Here is a 24162-nt window from a genome sequence, read left to right on the forward strand (position 1 = left end):
TGAGAAATGGATGTATTTATGTATATACTGATTTCCAACAGCATTCAGTTTGAAACAGTGGGGCTCGCAGGCTTGAATGATTGCTGTGAAAATCAAGATGGTGCTGTACTTTTTGAAGACTTACCTAGCTCTACCGTATATTTCTATCATAGTAATAACCTGTCGCCAATTTTCTGAATTAAATTTACACTATATGCTACATACATACATACATACATACATACATATATATATATATATATATATATATACATCAGTTACAACAGGATCAGAAACCTCGCTGTTAAAAAGAGAACCGAAACATCTTCCCTTCCCACATCAGATAAACCCTGGCTGAAACATGTCAAACTCCATATTGTCTTCTATGCCCGGCAGTTCTTCGCCTTTGGAGCTGTCCTTTTTCTGCCTAGCTGAAGTTGGTGCATAGATACCAGTGCCGCAGAACCCTGGCATCTCAGGTGGTGTTGCACAACGTATCAGAGCCCAATTTAGGCCTTCAAAAAAAGGATGCCGTTTGATCTCCGCAGCTCCTTTTACAGATCCTAATCGATTCTGAGGTTCCTTAACTAAAAGCCCTTTTATCAAATCTCTTGCATGAAAACTAACTATCGGGCTACTAGGAAACCTGAGGCTACGTGACACCACATTGGATAGCGTTTCATCATTTCCTAAACCCTTGAAGGGAGTTTTACCATACAAAAGTTCAAACAGAAAGATTCCAAATGTCCACCAATCAACAGCATTCCCATGACCCTCACCCTTGATGATTTCTGGAGCAAGGTATTCATGCGTTCCAACAAATGAGTTTGACCGGGCACTGGTTGGCTCCACTACAAGCTGTGGCATGGGGCTAACCTGAGTAGCTAAATCAGTCTTTATCCTCCTCGATTTGGAAGCAAGAGATAGAAGCCTAGGGGTGAAGCATGGGACTTGAAAGGAAGGATTGAGGCAGAAAGGCTCAATACAGCTGGATTCAGAGCATGGACTTGACATCTTCTCTGCAGGCTCAACAACAGGTGAAGCGGATTTAAGCAGCACTGGATTAACAGCACATCTGAGTGAAAAGTCAAAATTTGTGAGCATGATGTGACCATCTTCTCTAACCAAGATATTTTCTGGTTTCAGATCTCGATATACAACACCAAGCATGTGTAAGTACTCCAATGCAAGGAGGACTTCAGCAACATAAAACCTGGACAAATGAAAACCAGAAATTGGAACAAAAACATCAGAAAACCAGGTGGATAAGAAATTGTTGATGAAAAAAGCATCCGGATATTCTTCAATTTTATACTATTAGACATAGACAAAATGGTCCTCTCTTCGAGATGAAGTTGTGCTTCTGGTCCAAATAGAAAGAATCGAAGCAAAGGCATAGGAACATGCACACTTAAACATGCAAGCAGTGAAAAATCTGGAAATCAAAGCCTGCTCAATGCATGCACTCATATTGAACTCAATGCAAATTACAACATCAAAAATATTGAAGTATATTGTATCCTTAGCCACATCCTAGGAACACCTAATTTTCACTATTCCAAGGTCTAAAAAGACCATTATAATGTTTATTCAAATCTAATTCTAACCTACAGCAATTTTAATTATGATTAAAACCTCAGATACCTATTGGTATGAATTTGACTTTAACCTCCATAACTTGCATGATCTTTTGAGGGACATCAAAATCAAGCAAATGGCATCTGCATGAACATCAACCAATACAAAGGAATCTCAATTTGGGAATTATCATTAAGATTTACTCCATATAAGTTACCACTTTAAATCTACAATGCTTTCACTCAATTGAAAATTTTCTATCCTTTTCTAAGGTGCGTGAGTTCTCATGACGGCAACTGCCAATTCATAATCATCCTAAGATGTCAATATGACAACATTTTTTTGCTTTCTTTCCTTTTCCTTTTTGGTTGTGACTTATTAAATATGATAGGTAGGTATATGCTGAAATTACAAACAACTAATGATGAGAAGAATGAGTACCAAGAAGAATACAAACAGTCTTTTCTCTTCCCTATTTTCCTGCATGTCTTTCTATTAGCTGTGCAGAATCAGAAATAGATAAAATTAAAAACAAGGGACAATGAACACTAAAAATTCCTTTCCACCAAAACAGTGTTATATCCCAAACGAGAAGCATATCTTAACATCATTAAGAGATAGATGCTACCTTCCTGCTTGTTCAGAGAAACTCCTTCCAGGTTGCTTCTGTCGTAACACATGCAAATCTTCACCTGGACAATATTCCATAACCAAGCAAGAAAGTTTTTCTGTTGCAAAATAGGCATATAGAGTGGGAAGAAAAGGATGATCAAGCATTTGCATTATCTCCTTTTCTGTTTGTGCCCTAGGCATCTTCTTGTGGCTCAACAAAAAATCATTGTCCATCACTTTTAAAGCAAATAAGCAGTTTTTACCAATTAGCTCTGCAACATAAACGGTCCCAATGTCCCCACAACCAAGCTTCTTGAGGAGCTTGAAGTGCCTCAAACTCAAGCTTCCATGCTGCTTCTGAACAGAGTGAATAGCATCCCACCTCAAATCTTTTGACATGTGAGGTCTGCTACCACTCCCACTAGACCCACTGATATTGCTTTCTTCACTAGTGGTGGTGCTATTACTATACTCCCCAATGCTACTTTTAGAGCTCTGGGAAAACTCTCTCTTTTCCCTTGATCTTGATCTGTCATCATCTTTGGTCAACTGGGCTTTGGATTTGTTATTACAGTTTGAACTCAAAGTTGATTTGAAACTTGTTCCTGCCATGCTTGAGTTAACTTCAATGCCGCGATTTGTACTGCAGGAAACTGGAGAAACTTTCATACTTTCCTTTCTTCCATTGCCTGGAGCATGTGTCTCAGTTCGATTACCTGAATAACTAGTACTAGGGCCAAGATCATCGCTGAGACATCCATTACAGGAATTGGAACTGCTCACAGCAGAAGTTGATTCATACTTTGGTTTCTTCCTTATAAAGCTCTTGTTCCTAAAGACTGGCTTGATTAAACATGGAGCTTCACAAATAGATTTCACCTTACCAGCAGCACTGGAAACAGACAGAGAAGATTCAGCATGCAACTTACCCTTTGGCTCCTTACCAGGCACAGGAATTTCAACACTAACCTGGATTGAGGAACAACCCGTCTCCAAGGCTTCCTCAGCAGCATAATTAACAGAGGAAGAATATATAGAATTTAGTTTTTTAAGTTCCGCTTTTGATACTTCACTGTCAGACCCTGTGACCAGAGGAACAATATGATCCGGGGATGGTGATCTGGTGATTATTGCCTTTTCTGTCATTGCATTATCTGAAGGACTGGAATTTTGGTTGAAAACCTCCTTATTTGGCACTTGCAATAATTCAGGCACCTTGTACGAAGAATTGGATTTAATCTTTTCCGGAATAAGGGAGATTTCCACTAAATTCCCTTTACCTTCATTTAGGGGAATACCAGATCCATTTGCTTCAACTACTATTGCCCTGTACAACCTTTTGATGGTTCCCGCTTCTGAGACCCCTGAAGAACCTGCTGGCTTTGATAATCGCTTCTTCATAGCAGCCATCTCTGATGCCTGGGAGATGCACAATCCTCTAAGTGCCTGCTTCAAGCTCACAGGTTCAGAAATTCCAATCCCAGAAGCTTGAGAAGAACCAACTTTAACTGGTCTTTTCATTGCACTCTTTCGTAAAGCATCTCTCCCAATTTCACTTGAGAAACCAGAAACCCTAGAAGATGTCCTAATATCGATTGCTTCAAACAGACGGTTAATATCGTCCTCGATGGAATTTTTATTTCCTGATCTTGGAATACAGTGGTTCTTAGCATGCTCTCCCATTTTCAGTTCAGCATCTAACTCATCAGCAGATTCAATAATTTCAGAAGTACTAGGTAAAGTATCCATCTTTTCTGTAGTTCAACTCAAAGACTACACAAGAGAACTATGGCTTTGCAAACTTACTCTAGCCCAGTTCTGAATAAGCATTTCGAAGATAGAGTAGAACTGAGTAATAAGACAACTTCAAATATCCCTCAACATTATCTAGGATCATAATGGTTCTCAGATTTGAACGGCTAGTCAAACACCACTTCTTAATTTCAAACTACAGCATTCAAATTCCACAATGATCACAAAGTTTCAAAGAAATAGAAGCCACCAAAAGAAAAAACTGCCACTGAAGTAACACGATCCTGCACAATTCCATAAAAGGACCTGTATAATCCACCAACACTCATTCCATTCTGCACTAAAAATAATTAACGAAATGACTAAACTTCATTTACTTTTTTCAAAATTAAAGAAGTGTAACAGTAGTCAAGAATTGAATTTCCTTGAAAGCCCTATCGAGAACTAACTCTTAAGTTTGAGTTTCAACTAAAATCTCATCATCATGGCTTTTGAGTTTTGGCTTAATGAAAACAACCTACCACCACGTGCAAACAACAATTTTCATACCTAAAAGCAGCATAAAAACTTAAGCTCTCAAACCTAAAAAGCATAACTATTACAGAATCACAAAACTTTATCTCCTCTCAAAAACTAGCAAGAGCAACAAATACCAAGATTCAACTCTAAAGTTACAAAAAAAATCACAGCAGAAGAACTTGAATCAAAAGGAAAAGCACAGTAACAACTAAAACTCAAAAAACCAAAGCAGAAAAGTTAAAAAGATTAAAAATTAAAACAGAGAATGATCAAAAGGGTACCTTTGAAACTGGGAAATACGTAGTGCCTAAAAGAGCGTTGGCTTTGAAGATACCAAAAAAAAAAAAAAAGAAAAGCAGAGAAATTAAGAAAATTTGGGCAGCTAGAGACAGGTAAAGGGTATAGTTAGGGTTAGCACAGAGGAGGGAAAAAGAGAAGAAATAAGAGAAAATTGTGAATTGAGTGAATGAAGAGAGATGGAGAGAAGGAAAGGAAACGAAAAGTTAGATATGCAAATCACAAGAAGTTTCCCCTTGTTCTACTGCTGCTGCTGCTGCTGCTCGACTGTTTCTTTTTCGTCTGTAATGGCGGAAAAAAAGAAAATGTGTTAAAGCACCAAGAAAATTACCGACAGAAATTCTGCTTTTTTATCATTGTTACTGATATATTTAAATAATAAAATATTTGTATTTAATTTATGTTTGATTGATTAAGTTAAATGAATTTGTGAATATTGAATAATTATATTTATAAATAATAATAAATTATAATTAAATAAATTATAAATAAGTATAAATAAATTTTAAAATAAAATCAAAATAAAAAATAAAAATAATATTATATTATTAAATAATAATTAATATAAACAAATTTTTAACAAATGAGTTAAAAAAATTTTAATTTGACAATTAATATAAATAAATCAAATAAATTTTTATTCGTATTTATTTTAATAAATTAATGTAAAATTTTGGTTTAAAATTATTAATTAAATTTAATAAAAAAATATAAATAAACACAAATTAATTTTATTCCATATCATTCATAAAAAGATCTATTTGTTTACATCACGAATGACGATTACTAGAGAAGTTGAATTGGGATATGGCCATGGGCCTTGGATACAAGGTAGGTAGGTGTGTCCACAACAAGGGCGAAGGCCCCCTTTCTGACGATATTTATCGGCATGGCTCTTGTCCTTGACCCCCATTCGAGAAACGTTGAAGCCCCTATAAAGGCTATGGTTTATACATGGTAGAGGCACGCAAAGTTAATATATTATCACTCATAAAATCAAGAAATTAAGGGGATATAATTTCCTACTTTTTTTTTGTGAAATTATATACGTCTTTGACATATAACATTCTAAAAAACACTATTTTGTATTAAATTATAATAATTAATTAAAAATATGCATATAATTATAGGGTTTATGATATAAAAATTTGCAGGTTTAAGACATGGCTTCAAAATCAAATAATTTACCATTTCACAGCAAAATTCTCCTTTTTTATCAGCATTTTTTCGGAGTGTAATATTGTATTATAAATAGAGGTGTAATCGAGTCGAATCGAGTCGAATAGTAAGAAATTCGAGCTCGAGTCATAACTCGAAGCTCGATACTCGGCGAGTATCGAGTTCGATTGGATTTTATTTTTCAAGCTCAAACTCGATTCGTGATCCAATTCGAGTTACTCAAACTCACTCGATTAAGCTCGATTAATATGTAAAAATAAGTTTGATTTGTATACTCGACAATAATTCAATTATTCATGCTCGAACTCGGACTTGAAATATTTTATTAATTAAAATAATAAAAATATATTTAAATATAAAAGTTCGATTAGGCTAGCGAGCTACTCGAGTCGGATATAAAAATATTCAAATTTAGCTCGATCAATAAGTCGAACTACTCAAGCTCGAGCTCGACTCGATAATAATCGAACCAAATTCGAGTTTTTTTCGAATCGAATCCGAGTAACTTATGAGTATTAATGTATCATTTACACCCTTAATTATAAACAAAAAGTTGATAAACAAAAGTTGAAGGACATGCGAATAAAATGGTTAAAGGGGACACAAGAAGAATAGCATGGATTGGTGATCGACCAAATGTATTACACTTGAAGGTAATGATATTTTACAATGAAAAAGCCTTAGACTAAGTTTAGATTCTACTACATTTATGGTGTGGTGTGATTGAGCTCATCATATTTTTGTTGTGGTATAATTGAGTTCATCGCACCATCGGTTAAATCTAAATATTAATTTCAATAAAATTTATTTAATATAAATTTTTCATTAAACTTTGTCTTTTCAATTTAATTTTTTTTTTATTATAATTATAATAATTTTTATTATTAATTTTAATCTCAACGTTCATCCAAATATAATATTAATTTGATTATCTTCTAACAATGATAACAACCCCCCACAAAAAAAAAAAAATCTAGAAGAACAAAAGAAAGAGGAAATGTTGCTTTAGAGATTTAAATATAATTTTCAGTGTGGGTTTCTCTTGCTTTAACTTGTTTTGGTAGATAAAATCTTATTGTTTTAACCATCATTATAGAACTCTAATTTGACGGATCAAGCAAATCAAAGATTATTGTTTTATTGGGATCGAATTTCTTTCTCTTATTATTTTTCAGAATCTGATTTCTTTTATATCAATAAAAAATTAATGAAAAGTATACATTGAATTCTTGAACGAAGACTTAATAAGAGTTCGTGTTTGGAAAAGAAGGCTCTGGATCAATCATGCTGTAGAATTGGTTTCATTTTTTTGGGCAACACACTTGCATGGTAAGCAATTGCAATTATAAGTACTATATCATGAAATTAATTAGTTTTTTTTTTTTTTCTTGGGAAGCAATTGCATGTCTTGACAGAAGCCAAATGGATCACGAAGAGAAGCCCCTCCTTTTATTAACTCTTTTTATTAGGTGAGCCAATACTTAAAATAAACCAGCTAACAATATGCTGAGGAGCACACATTATTTAGTTGTCAATGTTGCATGAAAACATGATATGGAAGGGCCTTGTGATACATGATATATATATATATATATATTTGGTCTTTTACAGGTAGTTTTGATATTCAACATGCATGTTAATTATACAAATTACATATAAGATCTTATCGATATATTATACTTAAATAGCTACATTATCAATATCTTAATTGTCAAATCATCGATTATTATATATAATTTTAAAAATGATAATTATCTATTCATTTAATCATATTATCGTTTATAAAATATATAAAAAAGGGCAACTTTTTCAATTTTACATTTTCTCTATTTTCTTATGTTATATTCTCTTTTGTTTCTTTTTTTTTTTCTGAAGAAACTCCATTAACTTAAATATTGAAGTGCATTTAACTTGTACGTCTCCTAATTTTATTATTTTTACAGATCTAACAATCAACAGCTCAATCTTCAACATACTCTAAATTTACTGGATCAAAAATTATATCAATACATGTTAGATCTAACAATTTATCATGTGTCATTTTCATTATAAATATGAATGAAAGTAATAGGGAAACGTCTTGTATAAATGCTAAAAAATATTAATGAGAGTCAGCCAAGCCGAGCGGATCAAATCGACCATTAATTAGACATGGGTTATATCTATCTCGCTTTGATGTGAAACAGTGGTTGTTGGTGTTGTGTGAATCGGCATTCGGCTTTCTGTTATTGCCTGGTGGTTCTCGATAAAATAAAATGGGGTGAGATAGTAATGGTGAAGAAGGTGGTCATCAAACTATATACTCAATGCATATCATATCAGTCAACAACTCGCTCTTTATTTGTGCCGGTTGTAATGATGGCCAAGAATACCATGATAATGAAGAAATAGCTTCCACGGATAGACCTTGGTGACTTATTAATGTTGCATCATTAATTCGTGCCAACATTTGTTATACTTTTATACTAATTTACGTACGTGTGATCTCGTTAATATATAAAATATTAAAATTTTAATTTATAATAATTTTAAATATGAAAAAAATTATGAACGCATAATTTTTCGATACATAAAAAGGATTTCAATCCCTTTTAATTAATATCATAATAAGCAATAATATTAGACTACAGAATAAGCCTTATTCTCCTCCATTCTTATAAATTTTACTTTATTTATCTCAAAGTTTAAATTCCAAACATTTAAAATAAATTTTAATTTTTAATCGTTAAAATTTCTTTGTAAATTACATTATTTTTATATCTTTTAATATTAATATGAAGCAAGAAAATATTATATTGCATGTCTTTAATTTTTTTTTAACTGTTAGGTGATTTTATTTATTTATTTCATTAAAGGAAGTTATTTACTATTCGTGCGCAAAATCTCAGTTAAAATCCCAGTAATATTAACCCGTATGGATGTAAATTCACCTCATTATAGGTTAATAAGGGAGAAATGGAAAAGTACAAAGAGGGTCAAAGGATTATTTGAAGGTATGTATTTGATAAAAATTAAAAAATATATTTAATAATTAATATATTGATATGAATTATTATATCATAATTTTTATATTTTATATATATTTAATATAAAATAAATATAACATAAATACATAAATTATTATATCTAAAAAAATTAACTAGCTACCTCATTATTTTCTAGAAGAAAAAAAAAATTGTAAAAAGGGTTATCAATTTCAAAATAAATTTTTTAAAAAAATTATAAAATATACAATTTATTTAGCGATAACAACAAAATATTTACCTAAAATAATTAAATCCTAGCTAGGATTGACTGTCACCTAGTTATTTGATTCCCAAAGGTAGCTTTAAATTAGAGGGCCCCCATTTCCAGAAGAGGAAACGAATCAAGATTCAAGATCCAACTAATCATATGGGACCCTTTTCAACACAAGACCAAACCCGACCCATCAGCCAAATATCAAATATAGTTCTCTCTCTGCCTCTCTCGTTCACTCTATGTCTCTCCCTCTCTTTTTTTTCTCTCTATATGTAAAAAATGGGGCCGTGGCTCGAAGACTTAGCCGACGATCTCCAAAGCCTAAGCTTCACCTCCACTTCCGCTTCCACCGTCACCATAAACAGCAGCACTAGCTTTGGCTCTGCCTCCAACTCCGGCTCTTCCTCCCTCGCTCCCTCTGCTCACGGTTCCTTCTCTTCCAAACCCCATCGTTCCGGCTCCCTCTCCCTCGCCGACCTCCGCTTCTCCCTCCGCCTCGGCTCCGGAGACATAGGCTCCGTCTACTTAGCCGAACTCAAGTCTCAACCCCCACCTGCTGACACCAATGCCGCAAACACAAACAGTAACAATATCAACAACAAAAAAAACGAAGTCGTCTTTGCAGCGAAAGTGATGGACAAGAAAGAGCTAGCGTCGAGGAGTAAAGAAAAGAGAGCAAAGACTGAGATGGAAATACTCAAATTGTTGGACCATCCTTTTTTACCCTCACTTTACGCTGCCATCGATTCCCCTAAATGGCTCTGTTTGTTAACGGAGTTTTGTCCCGGTGGTGACCTTCACGTCCTTCGTCAATGTCAACCTTTCAAACGTTTCTCCGAATCCGCCGTCAGGTACATTCTCTCCGTTAACCGTTAACGTCCTTTTTAAAAAAAAAAAGTTCAGGTAATGTTTCGTTTAAAAAAAAATTTATTTTTTATTTTTATTTTTTTAAAAATAAAAATATGAATAAAATTTTATTTGATAGTTAAAAATGAAAATAAAATTTTTAAAGATAAAAGTAAAATAGATTAAAATATAAAAATAATAAAAAGTATTTTTAATTATGAAACTAAGAAATATAATTTTTATTTTTATATTTTTGTAAATTATTATATTTAAATATTTTATAATATTATTAATTAATCAATAATTATATTATATTTATAATTAGATGTTATTAATAATAATATAATTAAATCTTTTATTTATTTTATAATTTAAAAATAATTTTTATTTTTATTTATCAAATGCATTTTTAGAAAAAAATTATTTAAACAAAAACAAGAAATATTTTCTTAAATCAAACAAAATTTAAATTTTTTACATATTTGAAATTTTATTTTTTGAAAATTTGAAGGCGATGGATGGGAAGTAAAGGGCTCGAAACCTCGTGGCCCAGGTGATTGTTACTCGGTGGAAATCGGATCAGATTCATTTCGTTATTTTGGTTATGATTGAGGGTAGATCCGGCGGGTTGGCTTCCGTATTATGGTCAAAACGTGTTTGATAGTTGACTTTTCAGCCAACACTTGAATTTAAGTACAGTTTTGGAGTCTAGTAACTCAAATTTCGCATCAATGCCACGCTAATATATTTTTGGGTACAAGGGCTCATTAATGCACTGTGCTCAAATGTCGCATCAAGTACAGTGCCTTTGCTTCGCTGGCCAAATGGTGATAATATTTTAAAAGAGTTTTTTTTCACAGATAAATGGAGATAATAATTTATATATTTATATAGTATTTATTTTATAAAAAAATATAAAATGTAAAAATTATTATATTATAATTTAGGTTGATATATTAAATATGAAATATATTTTTTATTTTTTAAATATATATAATTTTTATTAAAATTTTAAATTATATTATTTTTATATTTTTTACTTGTCATTTTAATATTCATATTGATTAAAATTAATTGTTAGATTCAATCTCCAAGAATAATTAAGGTGTTTGATGGAGATATAAAAACTTGATTTTGAATCATATTCTCTCAATCGCCCGATATATCTTCTGGACAAAAAAAATTGTTAAATTCAGAACCAACTCAATCACACGGCAAATTAAAAATCTGTCATAACATGCGATCACAAGACCCATAGAGAAAAATTGTCATTAATTTTTTAATTGAACAATTAACTGAATTTAATCTAGTTTCGGATTATATGATGATCCCATCAATTTTTTAGCTTGTTATATTAATTATTAATCTTGTATTATGTGCTAGTACAATTAACGTAATAAGATAATGTTAAAAGTGATTAAAATTATAGGTAATTGTTTGGTTGTATTTTTTAATCTTTTTTTTTTTTTTTAAATTCTCGGTGTCTGCAGGTTCTATGCATCGGAGGTGGTGGTAGCTCTAGAGTACCTTCATATGTTGGGGATTGTTTACCGTGATCTAAAGCCTGAAAACGTGCTTGTTCGATCAGATGGTCACATTATGCTCACAGATTTTGACCTGTCGTTAAAATGTGATGATTCTACATCAACGCCCCAGATTATTTCTGATAAAAAATCACCAGTTCCACCTCCGAAAAGCGACTATCCTATTGATCATCCTCGTTTCACATCCTCCTCTCCATGCATTATTCCAAATTGTATAGTACCTGCCGTGTCATGTTTCCACCCAAAACACAAAAGCAAAAAGAAGACTTGCCACCGCAGTGGTCCTGAGTTTGTGGCCGAGCCCATTGATGTCCGGTCCATGTCTTTCGTCGGGACGCATGAGTATTTGGCACCGGAAATTGTGTCCGGTGAGGGCCATGGTAGCCCTGTGGATTGGTGGACACTTGGGATCTTTATGCATGAACTGTTTTATGGGGTAACACCATTTAAGGGTGTAGACCATGAACTAACCTTAGCTAACATTGTGGCTCGAGCCCTTGAGTTCCCCAAAGAACCCACGGTTCCCATAGCGGCCAAGGATCTTATATCTCAGCTATTGGTTAAGGATCCTGCAAGGCGGTTAGGGTCCACAATGGGAGCATCAGCCATCAAGCACCATCCATTCTTCCAAGGGGTCAACTGGGCATTGCTAAGATGTACACCCCCACCATATGTCCCTCCACCATTTAGTAGAGAAGTTGCATCAGACGACGGCTGTCCGGCGACCAAATTGGACTATTATTAGGTGAAGTAAAGAAATGATCAGTAAATAAGAAAAATTCAAGAATCCCAACTGCTTATGCCGCCATTTGGGGCCATGCCATGGCCGTCTTTTAGCTCAGGACATTTGTATATATTCTTATACATGAGATAAAGAATGAAAACTTCATCGCGACAAGATATTGTTTGGCTAGGGGAATAAAGCATGCATGTCAAACATACTTTTTTTTGTTCAGTATGTCTACTTGTCCGTATGTGAGGTCATATGTCTAAGTAGTTTTTGTTTTGAAGACAACATGGAAACTTCAAGCCCTAGCCCATGCAAAAAAAAAACGAACTCCATTCACTTCAAATTTAAAAACAATCACCTCAGAAGAATGAGAGAAGGAAGTGACACTGACATCTCCATGCAGATTTGTTTTCCACTTGCTTTCATCTCCCTGGAATTTTCGCCACCATTTATATTATTCTAAGATCATATGGGTCTTATCTCCTCCACATTTGGGCTTAATGCTGAACCCATTGGGCTAATATTTTGGCATATCGGCCCATATGTTGGAACCCATTGAGCTTTTTCCTCTCCTTCTTCTTCTTCTGTCACTCTCTATTCCTCGCTATATCAGAAAAGGAAAAAAAGAAGTGAAGAAAAAACGCTGATGGAACATTTGAATACAATCGCCGAGGAGGAGGAGGCGGTAATAGGGCCCCGACCCGCCCCTCGAGCCCGACCCAAGCGCCCTCTCCAGTTCGAACAATTATATCTCGATTCCCTTCCTTCAGCCGACATGTAACTATCCGCATTCTTCCCTTGTTCAACTATTTTTTTTTGTAGCAAATTATCTAATTATTGGTGGAATGTTGGTATTTTCTCATGGATTAATTAGGGTTTTATAAATCCCAAATTGTTTTCATTCAAGTGGGGTTTAGGGTTTTAGAATTCAAGCTTCGTGCTTTTTATAAATTCCAAATTATTTTCATTCCTTAGGGGTTTAGGGTTTTAGAATTCAAGCTTTTGCCTTTAGTTTTCTGAAGTAAAAAATAACAAGCAAGTAGTAATGACAACAACAAAAGAAGTCTTAATTTCTTAGTAATATAAGTAAAGTTAGCAAATTGTAGTTGTGAATAGAGCTGAGAGAATTCTTGATTTTATGTCTTTGTTGTGCTTTGTAGGTATGAGAAAAGCTATATGCATCGAGATGTGGTTACTCATGTGGCTGTATCATCAGCAGATTTTTTCATTACTGGAAGTGTTGATGGTAAGTTTTATGATGCCAATATCCATAAACAATATCTAAAAGATCCATTTTCTAATGTCTGCTTTAAGTGAAAATGCTTCTTGTTTTCTCCTATTGGTTTTTGGTTTAAGTTTGATCAGTAATATTTGAGGCTTTCCGCATGGAGTTTAGTTACCAGCTTATACTTTTGTCGATTGCTTGTTCATCCTTCTTCATTTTATTTATTTATTTATTTTTACTCTAGGGCATTCGAAATTTTGGAAGAAAAAGGCTATTGGGATCGAGTTTGCAAAGCATTTTAGATCCACCTGGGTTCCATTGAAGGTCTAGCGGTGAGGTTTCCCTCCTTGTTTGACCGTATGCATGTTGTGTTAAAGTTTAAACTTCTTTTTCTTTTTTCAATTGATCCTTGCTTTAAGTAATAATATTATTGCATGTAGGCTGTAGCTTAATGTAGGTATTTTACATGTACATTATTGTGTATTGCTGATAGGCCTGCCATTAGTGTTTACTCTTTGTTATTATATTGAACTGCTATGGAAAGTTTAAGTAAAAGTTTGTGTTAATGTGATCTGTTATGTCAGCCATTGTGAAATGTGAATTATGTTAAATAATTTCTAATTTCCCTGTCTAGTTTCATGTATTACAACTTTCATATTATATAGTGCATTCTTATTAGTGGATAATGTGCCCATGATTGCTCTAGATTACAAGTCCACCTGGGCTTTGCACAGTCCATTTGTTATCTTCTGTCATCCTGTGAATTTTACTTTCTGTAGGTGTGCTGATCTTTATATTCATCCCATGATTATTGTTTGAAGATGCAGAGATGTGGAAAAACTAAGAAATAAAATTGTGTGGAAAACTAATAGTAAAACTTAATGTATATTTGAAAAACTGCTCATAAAGAACTATGCAAGTACCTTAAGTTTATATATAACTAACTAGTGGGTAAACTAGGAAACTAAATCTTCCTAAAATTGATCCTATAATTGAGAGATTGTCTATTCTAATTTTTTATCCTTAATTCTAGGGATACAAATACTTAATTTTAGAGATACAAATATAAATATACAGGTTACAAGATTACAATTAGCTGTAAGTAAGTGTTTTCCCACACTCCCCCTCAAGCTAGTGAATAGGTGTTTTTCATTCCCAGCTCGGAAATAATTTCTTGAAATGTTGCACTGCTGAGACCTTTGGGCTATACATTTGCAAATTAAGCCTTGGTTGATACATTTGGTGTACAAATCAACTCACCGTCTAGTTTTTCTTTTATGAAATGCTGGTCTACTTCAATTTTTTTTTTGTCATGTTGCACAGGATTGTATGCAATGCTTATTACAGACTTGTTATCACAGTAGAGTCTCATTGGTCTATCCCACTTGATCTTCAAGTCTTCTAGGATAATCTTTAACTATAGTAGTTCAAAAATTCCTTGAGCCATTGCTTTGAACTCTGCTTCAACACTTGATCTTGCCACCACATTTTGGTTTTTACTCCTCCAAGTCACAAGATTACCACCTAGGAAAGTGCAGTAGCTTGAGGTGGATCTTCTATTAGTTACTGAACTTGCATAATCAGCATTTGTATATGCCTCTAGAACCAGCCTCGAATTTCTTTTAAATAAGATACCTCTCCCAGGATTGGCCTTCAAATAGTGCAATACACTGTAGACAGCCTGTAGGTACACTTTTTTAGGACTATGCATAAATTGACTTGTCATATTCACAGCATATGCTATATCAGGTCTAGTATGTGAGAGATAAATAAGTCTTCCAACTAATTTTTGGTACATTTCTCTATCTACAGCAGCATTTTCATTAGTTTCTTCAAGTTTGTGATTAGGATCTATAGGGGTATTTGCAGGTTTACATGTGAGCTTCCTAGTTTCCTTCAAAAGATCTATCACATATTTTTGTTGTGAGATGAAAATATCATGCTGTGAGTGAGCTATTTCAATTCCTAGGAAGTACTTTAATATCCCTAGCTCTTTTATCTCAAATTCTCTAGCCAAACATTGTTTTAGAGATTTTTTCTCTTTTTCATCATCTCTAGTTACAATTATGGCATCAACATACACTAATAGAACTGTGACTCTCCCTAAATCAGAGTGCTTGATAAACAATGTGTGATCTCCTTGACTCTGCTTATATCCCATTGCTAGCATCACTTTGACAAATCTCCCGAACTAAGTCCTAGGAAACTGTTTAAGCCCATATAAAGCCTTTTTCAGTTTGCATATTTTGTTTGCTTTTAGATGACCTCCAAATCCCACTGGAACTTTCATAAATATTTCTTCTTCCAAATCACCATGTAGAAGAGCATTCTTTATATCAAATTGTTAAACCTACCAATTGTAGTTTGGAGCCAATGATAATAAAATCCTAACTGTATCATCTTGGCAACTGGAGCAAAAGTTTCCTGATAATCTACTCCATAAGTTTGCGTGTAGCCCTTAGCCACTAATCTCGCTTTATACCTCTCAATAGTACCATCCGTCTTGTATTTTACAATGAAAACCCATTTACACCCAACTAGATTTTTTCTTTTAGGCAACTTTATCAGTTCCCATGTTTTATTTTTCTCTAAAGCCTTCATTTTTATTTTCATGGCTTGCCTCCATTTCTCACTAGATAATGCGTCGGATAATGTAGTTGGAACAGAAATAGTGTTTAGGCTCACAAGAAAATTTTTGTGAGATGGTGAGAATTTTTTAAATTATACAAAATTAGATTGGGTATAGTAGATACTTAGTACATTCTCTGGTTCCTTTTCTAATGGCAATAGGCAAATCATAATCACTAGTTATAGTTTTAGGAGATTCATGCTCATTTTGAGAAACAGAGTCAAAGACTGTAGTTACCTCATTTCCAGAGTTAAGATCCGGTTCTTAGACTTGAATTGGTTCAGGATTTGGAGCTTTCTTTCTTGAGTACACCTGTAATTCATAGAATCAAGAACGATATTATACTTTGTTACATCTTCTGTGTTTGGAATGTGTTCAAACTCAAATTCAGTGTTTGACTTTGACTCAAAAGAAACAGGTTTCGACTCAAAAGAATTAATGGGTGAAAATGTTGAAGAGGATGTCAAATCAAGCAAAAAAAGTCTTTATTCTTATCTTCCATGAATGAAGTCTCCCCCTGAAGATAAGGTTGAGTAAAAATGGTTTACTTTCTTCAAAAGTGACATTTGCAAGCACATAGAATTTTTTGGTAGGAGGATGGTAGCACTTATACCTTTTCTGAGTTGATGAATATCCCACAAAAATGCACTTAATTGCTCTAGGATCCAACTTCCTCCTATTGTGACTGTGAACATGAACAAATGATATACAACCAAATATCCTAGGTGTGATGTTGTTTGTGGTATTAAAGTTGGGATAGAATTGTGAGAGTAGTTTCATAGGAGTTTTAAATCCCAAAACCCTTGAAGGTAACCTATTTATAATATGTGTGGCAATGAGAGCAGCTTCCCCCTAGTAGGATTTGGGTACGTTTACTTGAAAAAGTAAAGCTCGGGTTGTGGTTAGTAAATGATTGTTTTTCCTCTCTGTCACTCCATTATGCTATGGAGTATTAACACAAGATGACTCATGGATAATCTCTCATTTTGGAAATAGATAGATAAACTCTGGTTGACCTAAATCTCTTGATTTTCACTCCAAATTGATTTTGGATCATGTTTTGGAAGCTTAAAAACACACTATTCACATCTGATTTGGATTAAAGTAAAATATCCAAGAGACCCTAGTACAATCATTTATGAAAGAAATAAACCAACTTGCACCAGAAATATTAGGAATTGTAGAGGGACCCCATATGTCATTATGAATCAAGTAAAAAGGAGTAGAACTTATTTTATTGCTAACTGAAAAAGATACACGTCTATGCTTTGCAAGTTCACAAACATCACAATGAAAATTTTTGGCATTTAATCCTTTGAACAAAGAAAGAAACATGTTTTTCAAAGTTCCAAAAGAAGGATGTCCAAGACGAAAATGATAAAATCAGATTTTGTTTTTATTGGGAGATTTTTCAGAAAGAAATGACAAAGGTAAACTATTTTTTATATTACTTGTGATGTTTGATGTCTCAAGATAGTATAGTCCATCCTTTTTCTTAGCAAGTCCAATCCTTTTCCCCGAACTTTGGTCCTGAAATTCATAACAAGAGGGATAAAAAGTCACTTCACAATTCATATCTCTGGTAAGTTTTTGTATAGATATAAGATTAGTAGACAATCAAGGAACACAAACAGGAAATCACAAACATCGAATAGCTTCTACAGCACATCACTTGCATTAGTATAATTTATGACAACAGTATAACGACAAAATTTTAAGTGATTAGAATTACATAAGTCCATCTTCATTACCGAAAGAAAAATCCATCATTTCTAACCAATTACCTCTCCAATGATGTAACATCTGATTCAAGCTTACTAGCTCTTTCCTTTGCCTGATCTAAGGGCATTGACAACCCCAATTTTCTCTCACAATCTAGGAACATGAAAAACATTTTTAAGAGCAAATGAGGGATTAATTTGAACATCTCCTAATCCTGCCACTGTAGTAAGTGAACCATCTGCAACAACAATTTTCTTATTACTAGGACACTGGGTATATATGCTAAATTTTTGTGAAGAATATGTCATATGGTCTGTGGCTGCTGAGTCAATGATCCAAGAGCCCATAATAGGCTTAACCGAGACATTTAATCCATGAAAACTAGAAGCTTTACCTGAACTATAGAGTTTACCCAAAGAACATACCCCAGTAGGCTTTTCGAGAGTTTTCAATGGGTTTCTTAGTTTCTCAATCTCTTTTCTGTCCAACTCTCTTTGTTCTCGAGACTTCTACGGTACTTCGGTGGTTTTGCCAGTTGTCATTTCCTCAAATTGGGTAGTAGTGGTAGATTCTGCTATCTTTGGTATGGTTATCTTTCTTAGAATTGAAACAAGTCTTGATAGTAAAGATTTAACTAGAAATAATTCTAGGCAATGAAGGCCAAAGAAGGAAAAAATAAGACTGAAAGATTTAACAAGATTTGGCTATGAAGGCTTGAAATAGAATTCAGCAATAAAGGCTGAAAAAATTTTCTTCCCAGTAAGAGCCTAAAGCTCTGATACCATGTGAAAAAACTAAAAAAATAAAATTGTGAAAAACTAAGAGTAAAACTGAGTGTATATTTGAAAACTGTTCACAAAGAATTATACAAGCACCTTAGATTTATATACAACTAACTAGTAGGTGAAGAAGAAAACTAAATCTTCCTAAAACTGATCCTATAATTGAGGGACTGTCTATCCTAATTTTTTGTCCTTAATTCTAGGGATACAAAATAGAATACAAATATAAATATACAGATTACAAGATTATAATCAGCTGTAAATAAGTGTTTTCCCACAAGAGATAATCATTCATTTCTTCAAGAGCCATGTATTTACCACCAACTTCATAAGTAAGATTTTTAAGCATTATGTTATTATATTATGAAAACAAATGTTGCCATAAAATTCAAAGGTCCTATTAAAGACTTTTGATCAGTGTGGTTTAGTTTACCTCATTTCTCTCTCTCTCTCTCTCTCTCTCTCTCTCTCTCTCTCCATAGTTCTTATATACATGGCTTTGATGGGAAAGATACATTTCTCCAAAGTGAATGATTGAATTCTATGGATATTTGTGCATTTTGTTGTTTTGCCTGATTTGTTTTAACATTCAAAAGTTTTTTCATTCAAAGCAGCACATCGTTGAGCTTTCTTTAGTATTTATCATTCTTTGTTCTATTTTCTGTGAGCTTGTTTTTGGTGCAGTAATCAAGCTTGACTTGTTCAGCTATGCAGGTTAGCGCAGATGGTTTACTTTGCTGTACAATTTCCAATGACTGTTCTGTGAAGGTATATGATGTGGCCAATTATGACATGATGGTCACGATTCGCCTACCTTATGTTCCTGGTGCTGTTGAATGGGTCTACAAGCAAGGGATGTCAAAGCTAAGCTTGCTATTAGTGATAGAAATTCATCATTTGTGCATATATATGATGCACGAGCTGGTTCTAATGAACCTATCATCTCAAGAGAGGTATCTATACTATGTTGAAAGTTTGCATAATTTGAATTTCTAAAACTCTTCCACTTTTCCATTTATTTATATGCTTACCAATTTCTGTTTTTTTTCTCTGTTTGACTCATTTTCCAGATACACCTGGGCCCAGTGAAAGTAATGAGGTACAATTCTGTATTTGACAGTGTAATATCTGCAGATGAGAAGGGAATTATCTAGTATTGGAGCCCCGCCACACTTCAGTTCCCAGAAAGCGAGTATGTGCTGATCTTCACATATACAACCATTAACAATGTACTTTTATTGCAGAGCAGATTTACATTTTCAACTACCATTTAAAGATGAACTTTATTTTTTGTTTGGATTACCCTAGAAACCTTCTTTCCATTGTTAAAGACCAATACTGTAGGCTGATTATGGTGTTGACATGATGAGCCTTTCATCTGTAGATGAACATAAGTTTTTTTTAATTTCTTAATTGGTAAATATGGTGAATGCAGTGTCAATTTTAGATTGAAAAGTGATACAAATCTCTTCGAAATTGCAAAATGCAAGACAACCTTTTCTGCAATTGAGGTACAATCTATACACTTGCATTCAAGTTGGTTTGTATCTGGATTTATGACTATAATCTTTTTGTTGAATGCTTTTGTAAATTTTCAATTGTTTATTCTTTTTTCTCGTTTTAAAGGAGATTGATATGACTACTGCATTTTATTGCCATTCAGGTGAGCCCAAATGGTAAGCAATTTTCTATTACATCACTTGATCGAAGGATGCGTGTCTTTTGGTTCAGAACTGGTAAACTAAGGCAAGTTTATGATTAATCACTTGAGGTAAATTTAATGAATATTGGATTTTTATATAGATGCTTTGAAATTTCTTATGATGTTCAAAACCCTTTCGTTAGGTGGCCCAAGATCTTCAGAGAAGTGATGCTTCCATGTATTGGCTGGAAGCAATCGACTTTGGCAGAAGAATGGCTGTTGAAAAGGAAATTGAAAAAACTGAAACTGCACCACAACCAAATGCAGTTTTTGATGAAAGCTCTAATTTCCTCATATATGCTACTCTTCTGGGGATAAAAGTAAGAAGTTAGTTTCTGCTATTAGATTCTACAGCAAATAATTAGCTGAACCATTTTTGGGATGAGCAATAATTATAAATTTTTGTGCTCTATTCATTCTCTAATACTTGTTTATTTCCTTGTATATCATTTTTTGATAGATGGTAAATTTACATACCAACAAAGTTGCTCGAATACTTGGAAAGGTGGGTTGACCGAAGCAGCAAGAAAGTAAGAAAAATTCCTTCTGCTGCAGCAAAGCTCAATAAGAGCAAAGAACCATTAACTGATCCAAGTTTCTTGTGTTGTGCTTTCAAGAAGCATAGGATATATTTATTCAGGTATAAGAATCTGCTGCAAGACTTCCACTGAATTCTAACAGCATGTTTGAATTTAGAATTTTCTGTGTGATATGCATCATGCCACGAAGGGTGACTTCTAAATGCTACAAGGTTGAATCACCATTGAGTTACTCATGTTATCGAAGTCGGAATGGATGTTGGGTAATTGATGTCATAGGCTCATAGCAATAGATAAATTTATTTTCATAACAAGTCAAGTGTCATAGAATATTGTCATCTATATTGAAAGCTTTGTTATATGTCTAGCTTATGTTCCTCTGCATTGGTTGTTCCTTTGAAAATAAATTTCACCACGACAGTTGAGGTGCCTCTTTACTTTTAGTTAAAATTATGTTTTACCTTTTGAATGCATTTGATTACTCTGATAGTTTTTAATGGTTTATATAGTCGACGAGAACCAGAAGAACCTGAAGATGCCACAAAAGGAAGGGATGTCTTTGATGAAAAGCCACCTGCTGATGAGCCTCTGGCCGCATCTGATATTGGAAAAGCAGTTACAACATCTCTTCCTAACAATGTGGTGAGTTTTCTTTCTGTTTTATTTGCTTGGAAAGGGGCTAGAAATTGTTGTGACTTGGTTCCATTCACCATAATAAAAATAAGAAAGTTCAATAAACAAAAGTGAATAAAAAAATGAGATCTTTGTTTGAATCTTTGAGAACATAAATAATGACAAAAACATTTTTAAACTTTATCCAATAATCGTTTAGTTTGAAAATTCTTTAAGAATAGTTATTAGGACAGCGGACCAAAGGAACTCCTTTATATCCTCCCTCCCTTTCTCTTCCTCTTTCTTTTCTCCAGGCCATAACCAATTAATTGGTGTCCTAGAAGTTAAAAGGTTAACATTTTCTAGTATAAAATCTTTATTGGAATATTGTCAAAATTTTCTAGTTTTCCTGAAAATGAGCCATAAAAATAATTTAAAATAAGGTTTGAAAATAGTTATCCCAAAATCAATGCTAGTTTTACTATTCTCCTTTTTCTTCCTTTTTTTTTTCAGGGTAGGGTTCTTTTAAGTTTCTCATCTCTGAGATAGTTTAGCTCATTCTCTTTGCTTTATGTGCGTGTGTTGCATTCTTTTCTGATTAGCTTTCTGTTCTTCCAGATACTGCACACCACAATGGGTGATGTTTACATGAGACTCTCCGCAGAAGAATGTCCAAAAACTGTGGAGAACTTTACAACACACTGTCCGAATGGCTATTATGATAATCTCATCTTTCACTGTGTCATAAAATGATTTATGATACAAACAGGAGATCCAATGGGAGATGGCACTGGTGGGCAATCTATTTGGGGAAGGGAATTTGAGGATGAGTTTAACAAAAGGTATCCATTTTGGCTTTTTACAAGATGAAGCATTAGCATATTTCCACCTGGTACTTCTCACAACATTCTAGGATTTTCAGTTGTGACTGCGGTGCATTAGTTGGAGGACCACATGGATTAGATGTTCCTATGTCTTGATCTCCAACCTGTTTGTACCCCCTCCCACTTGATTGTATGCCTTCAGTCATGATCATATTAGCTTGCTTATGTGATGCTATAGGCTTTCTATAAATGCGGTTGATTTGGCATTAAGCTGGAATTAAATGATAAACAAGGATGCAAGTTCCCTTTTACTTCCTTGCTATTCTACTTTTAAGGTTATCAGGATCACTAGTTTCATGGCTTTCATTGGTCTGTGTTATTTATTGGATTTCTAAGGTGCATTAGCTCAACTGACTGTTGGATGAAACATTTCTGCCCTTGCAGTTTACAACATGACAGGCCTTTCACGGTGTCGATGGCTAGTGCTGGCCCAAATACAAATGGTTCAGAGTTTTTTATAACCACAGTGGCTACTCCATGGCTGGACAATAAGCATACAGTATTTGGCAGAGTCATTAAGGGAATGGATGTCGTGCAGTTATATACATCTCTGCAGTCAGTACTAATTGGCTATTGTCGCTGTTGTAGTTTGCTTCTTTCATCTTTGCATACACATGCACTCGCACAAGAGAACTCTATGTTTCTTGACTTTGCTTTTCTTGAAAAGTTGAAAAAAATATATAAAAATTGGAGGTTTTGGGTTAATGAGATCCACATGTGAATTGCTTTGGAGCCTTAGAATGCGTGGTGCCTTGGGATGTTTAATATCAATTGACCGACGAATGTGATTCTCATGCAATGTTGGCAGGCTATTGAGAAAGTGAGGACAGAAAAAGCTGACTGTGCCAAAGAACTGAAAGTTTTTTTCCGCGGTGAATCTTTCTAAATGGAGTTTTATCTGCATTGACAATTGGCAGTGAGAGAGACTGTCTCAGGCGAGTGGTTAGTTTTTTTTTTTGTTCGTTTTCTTCTCGCTGATCCATGTTAGAACTTTCATTTTGCCAATGGTCATCAACATATACGTGCTAATTTGTTTCAACCACCTCTACGCTAGCAGGATTTATAGCTCAAATTTTCTCTTGGCGCACTTTTCATGTGTTGCTTTGCCTGCCAGGTATATCAGGCTTGCACATGATTGAAATCAGAAAATTTTTTACCCTCATCATGCAGTGTTAGGCGCAGGAGGTCTGGATCTTCAGTTTTGTATAACCTGCCTGGATTCTGACTTTTGGACAATGAACAGTAGTTTCCCTGTAGAATTGATATACTATATTCACGGCACCAAATTTAGACAGGGTCTTTTCTCTCTCTAAAACTGTGGACGTGTTTGTGCATCTGATTGCTTCTACATTCGGAAGACAAAAATCCATTCAAATTCTTTCACGGCAGAAATAGGGATATCTGCAACATGATTGCTACCACATGCAGAAAACAAAAATCCATTGAAAATATCACCTGCGGATGAAAGTGCTGAATAGATTTTTCGTATATGTATAAAGTAAAACAATAATTTTTTACTAGTCATCAAAAGTTAAAAAGAAAGATAAAAGATAAAAAAAAAACTCAGATCAAAACAATAAAAGATTAGACGTGCTAGTAGTCCTGATACCAGTAAAGAAAGAAGCTGGCCAACGAGTAAAGAAACCATCAGGGAGAGGCAACTTTTCCAAAGCCATAAAATCATGCATTATCCAGTGACTTAGCATATGCTATCGGTGAGGCTTATGCATACTCAATTCTTCTTCAGAATGAAGTTGTAAGGGTGATTAGATATCATTTGGATAATGCAAA

General features: G+C 34.0%; 2 protein-coding genes and 1 pseudogene across 6 annotated transcripts; 2 read left to right on the forward strand and 1 right to left on the reverse strand.

Annotated features, from left to right (window-relative positions):
- LOC111303784 (serine/threonine-protein kinase D6PKL1-like) lies at positions 1-5074 on the reverse strand. Of its 4 annotated transcripts, none has more exons than XM_022900223.2 (3): positions 4722-5074; positions 2186-4205; positions 1-1192 (listed from the first exon to the last, which is right to left on the reverse strand). In XM_022900223.2, exons 2-3 carry the CDS (start codon positions 3916-3918, stop codon positions 319-321), a joined length of 2607 nt encoding a protein of 868 aa, XP_022755958.2. In that variant the 5' UTR covers positions 3919-4205; positions 4722-5074; the 3' UTR covers positions 1-318. The 4 variants fall into 4 exon arrangements, with proteins under 4 accessions (XP_022755958.2, XP_022755957.2, XP_022755954.2 ...); XM_022900222.2 differs by having other exon boundaries at positions 2186-4227; XM_022900219.2 differs by having other exon boundaries at positions 2186-4256.
- A 4361-nt stretch (positions 5075-9435) lies between these two features.
- On the forward strand, positions 9436-12715 carry LOC111303788 (serine/threonine-protein kinase D6PKL2-like). The gene is made up of 2 exons (XM_022900226.2): positions 9436-10007; positions 11493-12715. The coding sequence occupies exons 1-2, from the start codon at positions 9436-9438 to the stop codon at positions 12289-12291; spliced, it is 1371 nt and encodes a 456-aa protein (XP_022755961.2). The 3' UTR covers positions 12292-12715.
- Positions 12716-12850: 135 nt separating this feature from the next.
- On the forward strand, positions 12851-23686 carry LOC111303786 (peptidyl-prolyl cis-trans isomerase CYP71-like; annotated as a pseudogene). The gene is made up of 14 exons (XR_016327019.1): positions 12851-13053; positions 13437-13522; positions 13746-13833; positions 19349-19587; positions 19705-19826; positions 20070-20145; positions 20298-20405; positions 20480-20656; positions 20797-20976; positions 21385-21517; positions 22106-22329; positions 22756-22905; positions 23176-23306; positions 23429-23686. The product of XR_016327019.1 is annotated as a peptidyl-prolyl cis-trans isomerase CYP71-like (transcript).
- Positions 23687-24162: the final 476 nt, after the last annotated feature.

This window comes from Durio zibethinus, chromosome 13, assembly GCF_047325235.1.
Source record: "Durio zibethinus cultivar Kanyao isolate XHJ-2024 chromosome 13, ASM4732523v1, whole genome shotgun sequence".
Taxonomy (NCBI): Eukaryota; Viridiplantae; Streptophyta; class Magnoliopsida; order Malvales; family Malvaceae; genus Durio; species Durio zibethinus.

Bases quoted from the DNA above. Each gene is read 5' to 3' on its own strand.
- LOC111303788 (XM_022900226.2), top strand. From the start codon at position 9,436: ATGGGGCCGTGGCTCGAAGACTTAGCCGACGATCTCCAAAGCCTAAGC. The intron at 10,008-11,492 runs GTACATTCTCTC...CGGTGTCTGCAG, and splicing joins TTCTCCGAATCCGCCGTCAG to GTTCTATGCATCGGAGGTGG.
- LOC111303784 (XM_022900223.2), bottom strand. From the start codon at position 3,918: ATGGATACTTTACCTAGTACTTCTGAAATTATTGAATCTGCTGATGAG. The intron at 1,193-2,185 runs GTAGCATCTATC...TCATTTGTCCAG, and splicing joins TTCTCTGAACAAGCAGGAAG to GTTTTATGTTGCTGAAGTCC.